Here is a 15,205-nt window from a genome sequence, read left to right as displayed (position 1 = left end):
ATAACAAGTTGTACTAAAAGCAAATGGTTTAACATAATGTCTTTACTGTCAAATAGGAATACACTATGGGATTTGATCTGAGTTCTGATAGTCTCTTCTTCATGGGCCTACTGTCAGTTGTCAGTCTCTATTTTGTGTTTTAAAGACTCCTCCATGATAGTGTGTGCAGTTGTAATGCTCTTCTGTTTTGAGCCATTTTCTGCCGATTTCTTCTTTATATATATATAGATTAGTCTTTCAGTTCAGTTCAGTTGCTTAGTCGTGTCTGACTCTTTGTGACCCCATGAATCACAGCACGCCAGGCCTCCCTGTCCATCACCAACTCCCGGAGTTCACTCAAACTCATGTCCATCGAGTCAGTGATGCCATCCAGCCAACTCATTCTCTGTCGTCCCCGTCTCCTCCCACCCCCAATCCCTCCTAGCATCAGACTCTTTTCCAGTGAGTCAACTCGTCGTAAGAGGTGGCCAAGTATTGGCGTTTCAGCTTCAGCATCAGTCCTTCCAATGAACACCCAGGATTGATCTCCTTTAGAATGGACTGGTTGGATCTCCTTGCAGTCCAAGGGTTTCTCAGGAGTCTTCTCCAGCACCACAGTTCAAAAGCATCAATTCTTCGGCGATCAGCTTTCTTCACAGTCCAACTCTCACATCCATACATGACCACGGGAAAAACCATAGCCTTGACTAGACGGACCTTTGTTGGCAAAGTAATGTCTCTGCTTTTTAATATGCTATCTAGGTTGGTCATAACTTTCCTTCCAAGGAGTAAGTGTCTTTTAATTTCATGGCTGCAATCAGCATCTGCAGTGATTTTGGAGCCCCCAAAAAATAAAGTCTAACACTGTTTCCACTGTTTCCCCATCTATTTCCCATCTATTTACAAGAAAAAAAAAAAAAAACTGAAACTGTGTTTCAGTATCAAATGGTATCAAATGTTAATTTCTTCATTTTAATTTTACTATTCCTATATCCATATATAACACTTTGCTTTCTTCCTTGTTTAAAGAGATACCTCCCAGTTTTGTGTGTGACTCAACCACACGGCGGAGAAGGCAATGGCAAGCCACTCCAGTACTCTTGCCTAAAAAATCCCATGGATGGAGGAGCCTGGTAGGCTGCAGTCCGTGGGGTCACTATGGGTCGGACACGACTGAGCGACTTCACTTTCACACATTGGAGAAGGAAATGGCAACCCATTCCAGAGTTCTTGCCTGGAGAATCCCAGGGACGGGGAAGCCTGGTGGGCTTCCGTCTGTGGGGTCACACAGAGTCGGACACGACTGAAGTGACTAGCAGCAGCAGCAGTAGCAACCACATGGATTTTCCTTATTACCCTGAACCACGCAAAACCAGAAGTTTTAAACTCTCATCCCTTGAAGAGTAATTATATACAATAAACTGCCATTTTTTAAAGCATCCTATTTGCTGAATTTCAAAAATTGGCTGTACATACTACCTGGTTCATTTTTTTAATAGTTCAAAAATGAACAATGTTTTAATTTCTTTGAAAATTTATTGTTAATAAAGTAATTGACCTGAGTCTCAGGTTTACCTACTTCAGAAGTTGTGATGACAAATCCAAACTTCACATGGATGCTGTGAAGAATGAATGAAATGTATAGAAACACTTTGCGGAGTCCTTTCTTTTAGAAAAGTCATTTCTGTTTTAAAAAAAAAAGTGAAAGTGAAATCGCACAATCATGTCAGACTCTTTGCGACCCCATGAGCTCTAGCCTACCAGACTCCTCCGTCCATGGGATTCTCCAGACATGAGTACTGGAGTGAGTTGCCATTTCATTCTTCAGGGGGATATTCCCGACCCAGGGATCGAACCGGGGTCTCCTACCTTGGAGGCAGATGCTTTACCCTCTGAGCCACCAGGGAAGCCCTGTTAGAAAAGTCATTCACGTTTCCAACCTAAGTTCAAGGTTAGATTCATATGTATGTACGTATGTGCCTGCATCTGTAAACACCTTTCTCTGAAATTAATACACTCACACTTGTATGCACATGCCTACAGTCTCATTTGTAATCCCATCCCAAGTTAAAAATAAACTTGAGAGGAAGTTAGAGGGATGGAAGTGAAAAGAACAGATGCTTGAAATAACAGAAAATTAAAAATTTAGAAATATTGACAGAAAACATTTTAGCAGAATGTGTGCCCAGAATATTAATAATGATTTAGTTTTCTCATCTTACATCCTCAAATACCTCACAGTTAGAACCATATTTATCTTTAGGCAATGAGAAATTTTGTCTAGCAGCTAATGAGTCAGAATACCTCAAAAAGGACTCAGTTGCCTCCTGTTTAAGGTAGGATTTCACCACAAAATACCTTTAGATGAGGGAAACTCACTGATTGAATTGAATTTAAACTCAGCTCCAAGAACAATATCTAATTGGACACACATCTCTATTAGATACCTATTGACCCTGGAAGAGACACAGGTTCTATCACTGGTTTGGGAAGACTCCTTGGAGGAGGGCACAGCAACTCACTCCTGTATTCTTACCTGGAGAACCACCATGAACAGAGGAGACTGGAGGGCTACAGTCCATGGGGCCACAAAGAATCAGATACTACTGAAGTGACTTAGCATACATGCATGTTCTTGTAACAAATTATCACATTAGTGGCTTGAAACAAATACCTGTCTTAAAGTACTATAACAAAGTACCATGCCAGTGGCTTAAAACATATATGTATCTTAAACTCTTCAGAACTCTGAAGTCTCACTGAGCTAAAATTATGATGTCTGTAGGACCGTGATCCTCCTGAACACTCCAGAGGACAATGCGTTCCCTTTGCTGTTTTACTTTTAGTGGCCACCAGCATTCCTTGGTTCATGGTCTTTCCTCCATCTTCAAACCCAGGTGCAGAGTATTTAAAACTATCTATCTGACTCTACTCTTTGCAACCCCATGGACTATAGCCTTCCAGGCTCCTCTGTCCATGGGATTTTCCAGGCAAGAGTACTGGAGTGGGTTGCCATTTCCTTCTCCAGGGGATCTTCCCGACCCAAGGATCAAACCTGGGTCTCCAGCATTGCAGACAGATGTTTTACCATCTGAGCCACTTCTTCCTTTCTCATTCTGCATTTAGAGGATCACTGTGATTACATGATTCTAAGCTGAATACCCATGCTAATCTGATACCAAGATCAATGATTATCCACTTTCTTCCCCTTGCTAATATAATCTCGGGCTTCCCTGGTAGTTCAACTGGTAAAGAATCTGCCTGCAATGCAGGAGACCCAGGTTCAATTCCTGGGTTGGAAAGATCCCCTGGAGAAGGGATACGTTACCCACTCGAGTACCTCCCTTGCTACCTAGATATGGTATTCAAAAGGTCTTGAGAATGGGGTGTGGTTATCTTCTGAGTATATTATTCTGGCTATTAAAATGTGTTTTCTCAGATATATATCACTTGATGTCACTCAAAAGTTCTTTTTAAAAAGATTACTTTAACTGGAAGATAATTACCATATGACATTTTTGATGTTTTTTTTTTTTTGCCATATATCAACATGAAACAGCCATAGGTATACATGTATTCCACCCCCATCCTGAACCCCCTCCCACCTCCCTCCCCACTTGATCCCTCTAGGTTGTCCCAGATCCCTGGCTTTGGGGGCCCTACTTCATGAGTTGATCTTGCACTGGTCATCTGTTTTACATACGGTAATGTACATATTTCGATGCTATTCTCTCAAACCATCCCACCCTTGACTTCTCCCACTAAAAAAATCAAACAGAATCTACCACTGCTTTAAAAGTGAATGAAATGTTCAAAATTACATACATGGAAGACTCTTGATGAAGACCTAAAACTGTTTATATCTGAGTCTAACAGAATCATTTTCTTGCTACCCATACAAGGACCTGCAGCATCAAGAACATGTAGGACGTTGTCAGAAAAACAGAATGCCTGGTACCTTGAATCAGACCGGCTGAATCATAATTTGCATTTGAATTATAGTCCTTGGCAATTTTTAAGAATAGTCAACTTAGGAAAGTGCTAGACTAGAATAAGTTTTATTCCTTTTCACTAATGGTATCTGAGGCAGTATAACTATTTGTATTGGATGCTGTCCTATGCATTACACGTGTAGGATCCCTTTAGACACTGAAAAACACGACCAGCTGCAAAGTCATCTCTGATTGAGAATCACTGCCACGGAACTTGTGAACTAAAAGTGTTTGGATAATTGAGACTCCCAATCAAGACTTTCTTGGTTTATACTTTTGAACAGAACATTAAACCCCGCTGTGTCTCATGTCTGTAATGGAGAAGGAAGTACATAAGAAGACTACATCACAGAATAAACTAGTATAAAACTGAAAGTGGGCAGTCCCTATAATGAACTAAGTTTGGTTATAGTGTGTGTGCTGTCCTGTGCTTAGTTGCTCAGTCATGTCTGACTCTTTGTGATCCCATGGACTGTAGTCTGTCAGGCTGCTCTGTCCATGGAGATTCTCCATGCAAATGTATACTGGAGTGTGTTGCCATGCCTTCTTCCATGGGATCTTCCCAACCCAGGGATCAAACCCAGGTCTCATGCATTGAAGGCAGATTCTTTACTGTCTGAGCCACTAGCTGTATAAAAATATCTAAATCTGCAGGATTTAATAACAGAAACATTTCCTTGCTACCTAGACAATGATATGCAGTGTTAAGAACATGTAGGATATTGTTAGAAATGCAGAGTCCCTGGTACCTTGAATCAGACCTGCTGAATCATAGTTTTCATTTCAACTATAGTTCTTGGTAATTTTTAAGAACAGGTACTTTAGAAAAATTCTGGACTAGAATAGATTTTATACCTTTTCACTGATGGTATTTGAGGCAGTATAATGATAAGCATTGGATACTTTCATATGCATTACATGTTTAGGATCCCTTTAGACCCTGAAAAATATCACCTGCTGCAAAGTCATCTCTGATTGCAAATCACTGCCATGGAATTTATGAACTAAAAGCATTCTGACAATCAAGACCCCCCCCCCATCCAGACTCCAGCCCTTCCTTGTTCATACCTTGGAGCAGAACATTAAACCCCTCTGTGTCTCATTTCTATAATGCAGAATGAAGTCAAAATATATAAGAAGACTATATCACAGCATGAAGTTCTATAAAAATTAAAGCAGACAGTCCATATAATGTGCTGTTAGGTTATACTGTATAAAAATATCTAAATTTATCTCATAATTAAAAACATGATGACGTACTAAAGGACAGCTCTTAACTTCTGATATAAGCATAAAAATCCTAATTGTGTTGGCAAGAATATCAGGGAGCCAAGGAGTGTAGTGCCTAAGGTTTTATATGAAGGGACAAAGTTGTCATACTCATAAAATATTTTTTAGAACTATCAGGAGTTATGTGTTCACCACTAGTGAAAACTTGAAAGATCCGAGGGACTTAATTAAGTGAGAATTCTTAACCTTAGACTTTGAGGAAATTTTAGCTGGGATTGCGATAAGACTCTAGGATGGTTTAGACCTCTGGACACAGGAGAATTAAGGAGAAGGAGTAATAAGAACAGAATTCATCTGCTTTGTAAACTGGTCTCTTGGGAACAAAGAATGAACTAGAAAATTTTCCTTTCTGTCTAAACCCTTGTCCCCCAAGGGTGTTACAGCAGAAAGATGCCTAATGAGAAGCCAGGTGAGCTCTAAAAAGTCCTCTGCTGTTGTCCCCTCAGCCTGAGAAATCTTGGATGCCACAGGACATGTTTCCTTTGAAAACCTGACTTTGGCTGGGAAACCAGTCCTTTACTCCCTCCAGCTGTCTGGTGGGGACAGAGCATCAGTTTCTATTATCAGCCCTCCAGGAGGCATTTGAACTTCCACACAAAGACCTTTCTTTCAGTTCCCATCTAGGTGAGTCTGAGTGCCCAGTAGACACTGTGGAGAGAAATACAATGCAAATCTTGAACATTTATCTGAGGTCACCTGTGATTGAGTCCAGCCTAACTCAGACACCAGAGATTAGTGTGGTAGTTTGCTATCCTGATTATTGGGTGTACTTGCTCGTTCACTCAGTCATGTTCAACTCTTTGCAACCCCATGGACTGTAGCCTGCTAGGCTCCTATGTCCATGGAATTTTTCAGGCAAGAATACTGGAGTGGGTTGCCATTTCCCCCTTCATGGGGTCTTCCCAACCCAGAGATTGAACCTGAGTCTCTTGCATCTCCTGCATTGGTAGTGGAGTCTTTATCACTAGCACCACTCAGGAAACCTTAATTCATGAATAAATGTATTTACTTAGGACTAAAAGAGGAGCAAGGGCTTCGCAGATGTCACTAGTGGTAAAGAACCTGGTTGGCAACGCAGAAGACATAAGACACATGGATTCGATCCCTGGGTTATGAAGATTCCTTGGAGGAGGGCAGGCAACTCATTTCAGGATTCTTGCCTGGAGAATCCCATGGATAGAGGAGCCTGGTGTGCTACAGTCCACAGGCTCACAAAGAGTCGGACACAACTGAGCGACTGAGCATGCAGGCAAAAGAGAAGCAAACACTGACCTCGGTAATGTAGGGCTCAGTGCTGCCAATTAAATGATAAAAATGGAAGTCCAAGTAGAAGAGAGAATGGGAGGCATAAAGTGTTTCCAGTAAAATTTGAACATAAGCCTAATGACAATACAAAGTAACATGAGTAGAGAAATAGGTTATTAGATGTGGACAGATGCACAGTGAAGTAAGGATTTTTTTTTAAGATGGGTCATATTTGACGGTTTCAATATTAATGAGTAAGATCTGAACCAAGGGCTTCTGAAAATATATCCCTGCAAACATATGTATGCAATGGCTGATTCATGTTGATGCAATGCGCTACAATATTGTAAATAATCACATAGGTGTATAGAACAGTCTTTGGGACTCTGTGGGAGAGGGTGAAGGTGGGATGATTTGGAGGAATGGCATTGTAACATGTATATTATCATATGTGAAATGAATCATTAGTCTAGGTTCGACGCATGATATAGGATGCCTGGGGCTGGTGCATGGGGATGACCTGGAGGGAGGATATGGGGAAGAGGGAGGTGGGAGGGGGGTTCAAGAAGGGGAACATATGTACACCCGGGGTGGATTCATGTCAATGTATGGCAAAACCAACCAATATATTAATATAAAGTAATTTGCCTCCAATAAAAAAAAATTTTTTTAAAAAGACAGAAAAAAAAAACTAAAAAAAAAAAAAATTCTTGACAGATAGTACCTTCTCTTTGTTGTAATGTTCAGTCACTCAGTCTTGTCTGACTCTTTGTAACCCCATAGACTGTAGCCTGCCATCTCCTCTGTCCATGGGATTCTCCAGGCAAGAATCCTTGAATAGGTTCCCATTTCCTCCTCCATGGGATCATTGCCATCCAGGGATCAAATCCACATTTCCTGTGTCTCCTGCATTACAGGCAGATTCTTTACCCACTGGGCAATCTGGAAAGACCATCGCTGAAAAGTTTTATATGCATACTTATGTAGAAAGAGTTGGAAATGACTGAGCACACACACACAAACACACACACACATATGTATATATTTATCTCTGTGTTACACATTTGCTCTGTTGATCAAAAATTGTCCACGAGAACCCTTTGTATTCTGCAGTTGGAGTGTTCTTATTCCTGTCTTGGCTCACATTATTCAAAATGAATTGAAGGCTTTATTTTCTTTCCAGAAAATGCTTGCCATTTAGTTATTTTATGTATATATAGATGAATATGTGGGAATTTTTGGTAATTTATAAATTTTATATGGTCAGTCAGTCATATGGTGTTCTCTCCACTGCGTTTTACATTTTTTATTGAAAGAATTGAGCTGTCACTGTAATACTCTTCACTTGACAATACTTGCTTTAAAAACATGACAGTGATTGTTTTTCTGCATATTTTTTAGTGCCAATTAACCACTTATAATGTTCATCTTAGGTGACGCTAGTAGTAAAGAACCCACGTGCCAATGCAGGAGACATAAGAGAAATAGCTGGATCACTGGGTCTGGAAGATCCCCTTAGGAGGGCATGGCAACCCACTCCAGTATTCATGCCTAGAGAATCCCATGAACAGCTGAGCCTGGTGGACTGTGGTCCATAGGGTTGCAAAGAGTTGGACATGATTGTAGCAACTTAACACACACACATACACACACACACAACCACCTATTAAACATATTTCTAACTTTTACTTTCTTTTTCCTTATTGTTCCTTTTATTTTTTTAAGTAATTAATTTATTTTTTATTGGAGGCAAATTATTTTACAATATCATATTGGTTGGTTTTGCCATATATTGACATGAATTCACTCCAGGTTTACATAAGTTCCCCCTCCTGAACCCCCCTCCCACCTCCCTCCTCCCTTTATCCTCCCTCTGTATTATTGTTCCTTTTAATCTTTTGTGGTTAAATGTATTTCTAAAAGTTGTATTACCTTTGGACATCATGTAGAAATCATTTTTTACCCATTTGATTAAATGTCACCTTTGTCTTTCATGAACATATTTGAATTCATGTATCTTTGGTTAAGAAAAAAAACTGAACTTGAATACTTCTTCCTCCTTGCATTTAAACTGTCTTCTCTTATTTTATTTCCAAGTCTTTGGCAATTTAACATCGGATGAGTGGCCAGCATTGATATGATTAAATTATTGCTGTTCATGTCTTTATGAAACTTAGTTATAGATATTCATTCAATCTTGTTACATTCAGTTATTTTGAAACCACTACCACTTAACCTAGCTGTATTCTCAGTAACATTGTCCCATATATGCTTGGTTTCTTTTAAACTTTTCTTTCATACAGAAACACCTATTCCTACACTTTTCTACAAATGTATGAATAGAATCCTATGCACATCACAGATACTCTTGATTCAGTGCAGTTTTGTTTTGTTTTTTCTACCTGTGTCCCCTTCCCCATACTGGTCAATAATGCCCCAGGGATTTTCTTCCAATCGACTAGTATTCAATGTAATATGGGTTCATTATTTCAATAACTGTTTAGTATTTCATAAGGGGCTGTGCTACTCACACTGCAGACTGTCTTTCCTAATCTTTCTCTTCATGTTCATGTATCATTCCTACAAAAATATTTGAGATTGTTAAATTTAAACTGTGTTTCTAAGCAAGAGCAACTTTGTTTCCCTGGGAACACTGAACAATGCTTGTAGAAATATCTGTGTGTTCCTCTGGGAACAGTGGGTGGAGGTCAGGGATGCTCAAGCATCCTGCAAGGCACAGGACAGACCCCACCACAGAGAATAACCTGTCCCGAGAATGTCAACAGTGCTGAGACGGAGAAGCCTCCAGTTAAAGAACTTCTGTACTTTTAATATCTCTGCCGTTGTTCAGATCGTTTTCTCCACAGTGCAATATTTTAAATTTCTCTCGGCAAATACAGATAGTGCACCTTTGCTCCCTGTTTCAAAGTACCACTGTAAACTGTGTGACAACTCTGGAAGTATTTCCCCAGATGGATGGTTGTGAAAAAGTGTTCTTTTCTTAACTGTTACTGAGTTTGATAAAAAAAATAATAATAACTTGAATTGTCATTTTGATGTGTTGACTTATTACTATATACCCAGATGATATAAACCTCTATTCTACCACTATCTGCTTTTGAAATGGTTTTTAGAATTGTTGTTTCTCAGTTGACCTTTTGGGGACTTTTATGCCATAAAAATGCTTTTTCATTTTGCTGGTTAAACACGTCTATCTTATGCAGGATTTCTTGCTGTAAGACAGTTCTGCACACTAGTGGATTTTAGTGTGCAGTTTTCTAGGTATTCACCGACAAGGATTGGTTTTTATATTGGATAGATAATCCCTCTGATTTATTCTGTAATCTAATCTTCCCAAATTGAAGCACAATCTTATATGTATTTAACAAAATCTGTTATATTATATATATTATATTCATGTTTATACATATCCCAGTTTAATTATTCATCCAATTGGATATCAGTAAATCATTACTATTTTAATATTGTTTTAGTTAGTGTGTGAACCTCCATTCAATTTTTTAAGAATACAATTGCTTTGGAACTAATTTATTCAATTATTTTCCCTGCAATTCCCTTTATTTTGTAACTTCACATATATTTAAATACGTTTCTGATTGCCTGCATGCGTGTCTTCATTTGTATCTGACTCTGTGATCCTATGGACTGCAGCCTACCAGGCTCCTCTGTCCATGGAGTTCTCCAGGCAAGAATACTGGAGAGGGTTGCATTCCCTCCTCCAGGGGGTCTTCCTGACCCAGGAATTGAACCTACCTCTCTTATGGCTCCTGCATTGGCAGGCAGGTTCTTTACCACTAGCGCCACCTGGAATGCCCCAGTTTCTACAGAAATGCACATACATTCACATATCTTTCTGAAAGTACAATAGTGACCATAGCAGTTGAAGTCTCTGATGATTAGGATTTTTCATTGTCATGGTGAAGTAATAGTACAATGAGCATCTATTATTATATAATATAAAGTCTTCAGGAATTAATCCTATGAGAAATATATTCAGGACAAAAGGATGGATTGACATGGTGTCTGTAGAATTTACAGAGAATAGTTTGAAAAGCGTTCTGCATGTTGAACAAAAACGAGAATAGTGGGGTATGCACATCAGATTTATTTTAAAAATTTGATAGTGTGTAAACTCCAAGAATAACAACACTGGATGCCCCATAAGGAAACTGGGAGAGAGCTTGCCTCATTCCCTACAGAACAGTAAAAAATTAGTCAAATAAATGAAAAAAGATTTGGGGAAAATGTCTTCTATTGCTTTATATAAAACATGTTTAGCTTTTGCTGTTTTCCTTTGGATATTCACTTTTGTTGGTTTATTTACTTTGCCCATTTTTCTTTTGGGGTAGTCACATATTTCAGGCTTCTTTCATTATAAAAGCATAACTGTTTCTGTTAAGGAAAACATGTAGTTTTCTTTTTGTAAATTATTTTTCCTGAGCATCCGGTAAAGATAACTGGAATTGGAATGTTGCCAAACAGAGAAAGCTTTAATTCATCACATAGTCCAGGGACCATTAGAGCTTATTAAATCTTTTACCCTCTAATGTCTATTTCATTTCCCTCTTCTCTCTACCTCCGCCTCTCTTTCACACACACACATACTTTTTTATATTTCTCTAAATAAAAAGCTGAAAGTGATCATAAAAATGAACCCCAGTTTATTGGTCCATGGGCAGTCTATGAACTAGAATTTCCGGGTGACATTTATATATTCTGTAGGAGAAAGATGATCTGACATGATCAGCTTGAGTTATAATGGTATATGGTGTGAGGATGGTGGTTCTGGGTGAGAAATGTGTGCTAGGAATATAGCCCAGGAGGACATGGTGTGAGCGCGCGCGCGCGCGCGCTCGCGCGTGTGTGTGTGTCTGCTTGTGCCTTGAGAAGAGTTCTTAAAGCAGAGGCGCTTGGACTCATGTATTAAGGTGCCTTATCACATAGCCCAGACCTCAGTCAGCAGAAGGTATTGAGGATGGGAGATGCTTTAATTCACAGGATGCTTTTGCAACTAAATTCATAAAGTGCAAGGAACAAGCATTTTCCTTAGGTCTTTTGTAGTGGCCATTCCCTCGCCAGGCACGTATTTCTATTGATGTCATACTAGATCCTTCCCACCCTTTCTTGTACTATCAGTTCAATTATCACCTTGTTTGCTGGCCTTACCTGAAAACTCACTATAGGAAAATGCCTCCTACTACTCTCTTTTATATCTAGGTTTGTTTTCTTCATATCAACTGTTATTACTTGACATATTGTGTTATATTTGCACATCATTTTTCAGCATCACTGGATTGTGAAAACTTCCGTTTTCCAGCATCATGTATCTGTTACCTGTATTTGTTTGGAGGGACTTGCCAGGTGGCTCAGTGGAGGAGAATCTGCCTGGCAATGCAGGAGAGGCGGGTTCAGTCCCCGGGTTGAGAAGATCACCTGGAGAAGGAAATGGCAACCCATTCCAGTATTCTTGCCTGGGAAATCCCATGGGCAGAGGAGCCTGGAAGGCTGCATACAGTCCAGGGGGTCTCAAAAGTGCCAGATTCGGCATAGCGACTAAACAATATGTGCTTTGAACATGGTTGACACTCAATATATATTCTTTAAATGTATGAAAGTATTTCTCGTTACAGCTGTAGAATGCATGATTTCCTTGGGAATATGCTGAGAATGGGTCAAAAATGCCCAAGAAGAGATGAAATAGAACTTTTCTAAACACAAGATATTAAAATTAATTTATTGAGAGCAAAATAGAAATTGCAGTATGGGAACTGTGTGAAAATTGGTCATGTTATTTTAATTTTTCCTGATAGTCACCTCCACCACATGGAACCAGGTAACAATACACAATTTTCTGAATTTTTTCTTCTGGGATTCTCAGAGGATCCAGAATTGCAGCCCCTCATCTTTGGGCTTTTCCTCTCCATGTACCTGATCACTGTGTTTGGAAACCTGCTCATCATCCTGGTCACCATCTCTGACTCCCACCTTCACACCCCCATGTACTTCTTCCTCTCCAACCTGTACTTTGTAGACATCTGCTTCACCTCCACCACCATCCCAAAGATGCTGTGGAATATCCAGACTCAGAGCAAAGTCATCACCTATGAATGCTGCATCGTCCAGGTGTATTTTTACATATTTGTAGAATTAGATGACTTCCTCCTGACAGTGATGGCCTATGACCGCTTCGTGGCCATCTGCCACCCCCTGCACTACACAGTCATCATGAACCCTCGGCTCTGTGGAGCGCTGGTATTGGTGTCCTGGATGATGAGTGCTATGTATTCCTTGTCACAAAGTTTAATGGTTTTGCAACTGACCTTCTGTACAGAGGTGGAAATTCCCCACTTTTTTTGTGAGCTCAAGCAGATATTCCAACTTGCCTGTTCTAACACCTTTCTTAATGACACGGTGATGTATTTGGCATCAGTGCTACTTGCTGGTGGGCCGTTTGCTGGTATCCTTTACTCTTACTCTAAGATAGTCTCTGCCATACGAAGAATCTCATCACCTCAGGGAAAGTTTAAATCATTTTCCACCTGTGCATCTCATCTCTCAGTTGTCTTATTATTTTATTGTACAAGCCTAGGAGTGTACCTTAGCTCTGCTGCTACACACAACTCACACTCAAGTACAACAGCCTCCATGATGTACACTGTGGTCACACCCATGTTGAACCCCTTCATCTACAGTCTGAGGAACACAGACATAAAGAGGGCTCTGAAGAGAGTCTATGGAATAGTAGGTATAAAAAGGCCAACTGTCCTGGGGCAGATGAAGTGTCCGTGATTGCATTGCTCAAAGCCTGAGAATCAGTAATTGTGACACTTTCCTCAGTGTGGAATAAAATTTGCTCCTTCTACTTATTTTCTTGGATATCCATTGTTATAAAAATTCAACTTTTCTATACAACCTCAGTTACTCACTTTATTATACTTTCTTTTCATTCTATCATTTAGGTATTTTTTAAAGTTGTGCTTTTTTGAATTCACAGTATGTTGCCATTTTTAGATTGGCTTCTTTCCCTTAGTAATATACATTTAAGGTTTCTGTGTGTCTTTTGATAAATTTTTAAATGCTTAATAATCTATTTTCTGGACTTACATGATATATTTATCCATTCACCTACTTAAGAACATCTTGGTTGCTTCCAAGTTTTGGCAATTGTGAATAAAGCTGCTATAAAACTTTCTGTGAATTCAAAATACAGCCTGAAGTCAATATAGGTAATACTGAAAATTTGCATGTTTTTAATCAGTTATAAAATAACCAATAAGAACTAATGGTATTCTTTCTGATTGTCCAGTAATGTTGAAACAGATAATATATTCAAAACAAAAATGATGACACCTAGTAAATGTGATTAACTAAAAAAATAAATAAATAAATAAAAAGTTGTGCTTTTATCTACTTCAAAATTTTCCAAACTTTGGATATGAAATATTTGGACAATTCTACATTTTATGGAATGACATGAGGAATAATATTTTCTTAAATGACAGATGTCATCCTGAGTAATTTTTGCTTTGCTCTCTGGAAACAATTGTCATGAGATATATTACTCACGTGAAAAAGTGTACAAGTGAAATTCAAGGCAATTTATATAATTTTATAAAAGGGTTGACTGAATCAGAGGGTGTGAAGCTATGGATAAGGAGGGTTGATTACAATGTTAAAGGCAGATTTTCAATTACACAAGGTGCCATTGCTCCAAGCTCTGCATTATTCAAGGGTCAAATCTTTCTATATGCATAGTATGCATATATACCTCATGATCAAAGATGACTCATGAGAGAGCTTGACCGCCTATCCAGTCATGTGGTTCAGGTCACAATTTTTGCAAACGTGTTTTCCAATATCCTGCTTACCTGGGAGGAAACTGCAATGGAATAACTTTTTAATATAATTATATGTAATGCAGTTTAAAAAGAGAGTAATGAATGCTATCTTTAAAGATCAGAATAAATGCACAGAATGAGATTATTGGAGTTGATCTCAGTTCTTTACCATTTCTTATTTTATTCAGTTACTTGTTGCTGCATAACTACTCATCCTAACAGTAACTGTTCTAATATGATGTCTATATTATCAAATGAGATTTAATATTAAGGATCTCAGCTGGTTTTCTCATGAGTCTATGTTTCTCAGTTATTCTATATGTTGGAACGCTAAAGCTCATCCATAAGGTTGTACGGAGCCATGTAGCAACTCTTTCTTCACTAACATATGTAGTCTACTCCATTTATTTGTGTATTTTAATCTTATGCCTATGCATATGTCCTCAGTGGTGTCTGATCTTTGTGAACCCGTGGACTGTAGCTCACCAGGCTCCTCTGTCCATGGGATTCTCCAGGCAAGAATACTGGAGTGGGCTGCCATTTCCCCTTCTAGGGATTTTCTTGACCCTGGGATGGAACCTGCATCTCCTGCATTGGCAGGTGGATTCTTAACCACTGAGCCACCTGGGAAGCCCCAATTTTTATCTTATAGCTTGTGGGGAAAAGTCTATCATTGGTGACATCAGTATTATGGTGGCAGAAGACACTCCTTTGTGTCTCCACTTCAATCTACAACTTGTAGCTAACATCATGCATAAATAAAGATTTTTTTCTACCCAACACATCAGGACACCAGAGATACACACAGTTGTACATCTGAAAGTGAGTGGATTTTTCATA

At 39.1% G+C, this 15,205-nt stretch overlaps 1 protein-coding gene across 1 annotated transcript; it reads left to right on the top strand.

The window, feature by feature from the left end:
• The first annotated feature begins 11,394 nt into the window (after positions 1 to 11,394).
• Positions 11,395 to 13,316, top strand: LOC129558392 (olfactory receptor 7A17-like). Its single transcript, XM_088838397.1, has 2 exons — positions 11,395 to 11,406; positions 12,324 to 13,316. Exon 2 carries the CDS (start codon positions 12,351 to 12,353, stop codon positions 13,314 to 13,316), a length of 966 nt encoding a protein of 321 aa, XP_088694523.1. The 5' UTR covers positions 11,395 to 11,406; positions 12,324 to 12,350.
• The last annotated feature ends 1,889 nt before the right edge of the window (positions 13,317 to 15,205 follow it).

Source organism: Moschus berezovskii, chromosome 8 (genome assembly GCF_049115385.1).
Source record: "Moschus berezovskii isolate FMDL1 chromosome 8, NW_MosBer_1.0, whole genome shotgun sequence".
In the NCBI taxonomy this organism is placed as follows: Eukaryota; Metazoa; Chordata; class Mammalia; order Artiodactyla; family Moschidae; genus Moschus; species Moschus berezovskii.
The sequence above is the reverse complement of the archived record's forward strand: the minus strand, read 5'-3'. Positions and strand labels throughout refer to the sequence as shown.

Coding starts and splice junctions, on each gene's coding strand:
- LOC129558392 (XM_088838397.1), top strand. CDS start 12,351: ATGGAACCAGGTAACAATACACAATTTTCTGAATTTTTTCTTCTGGGA.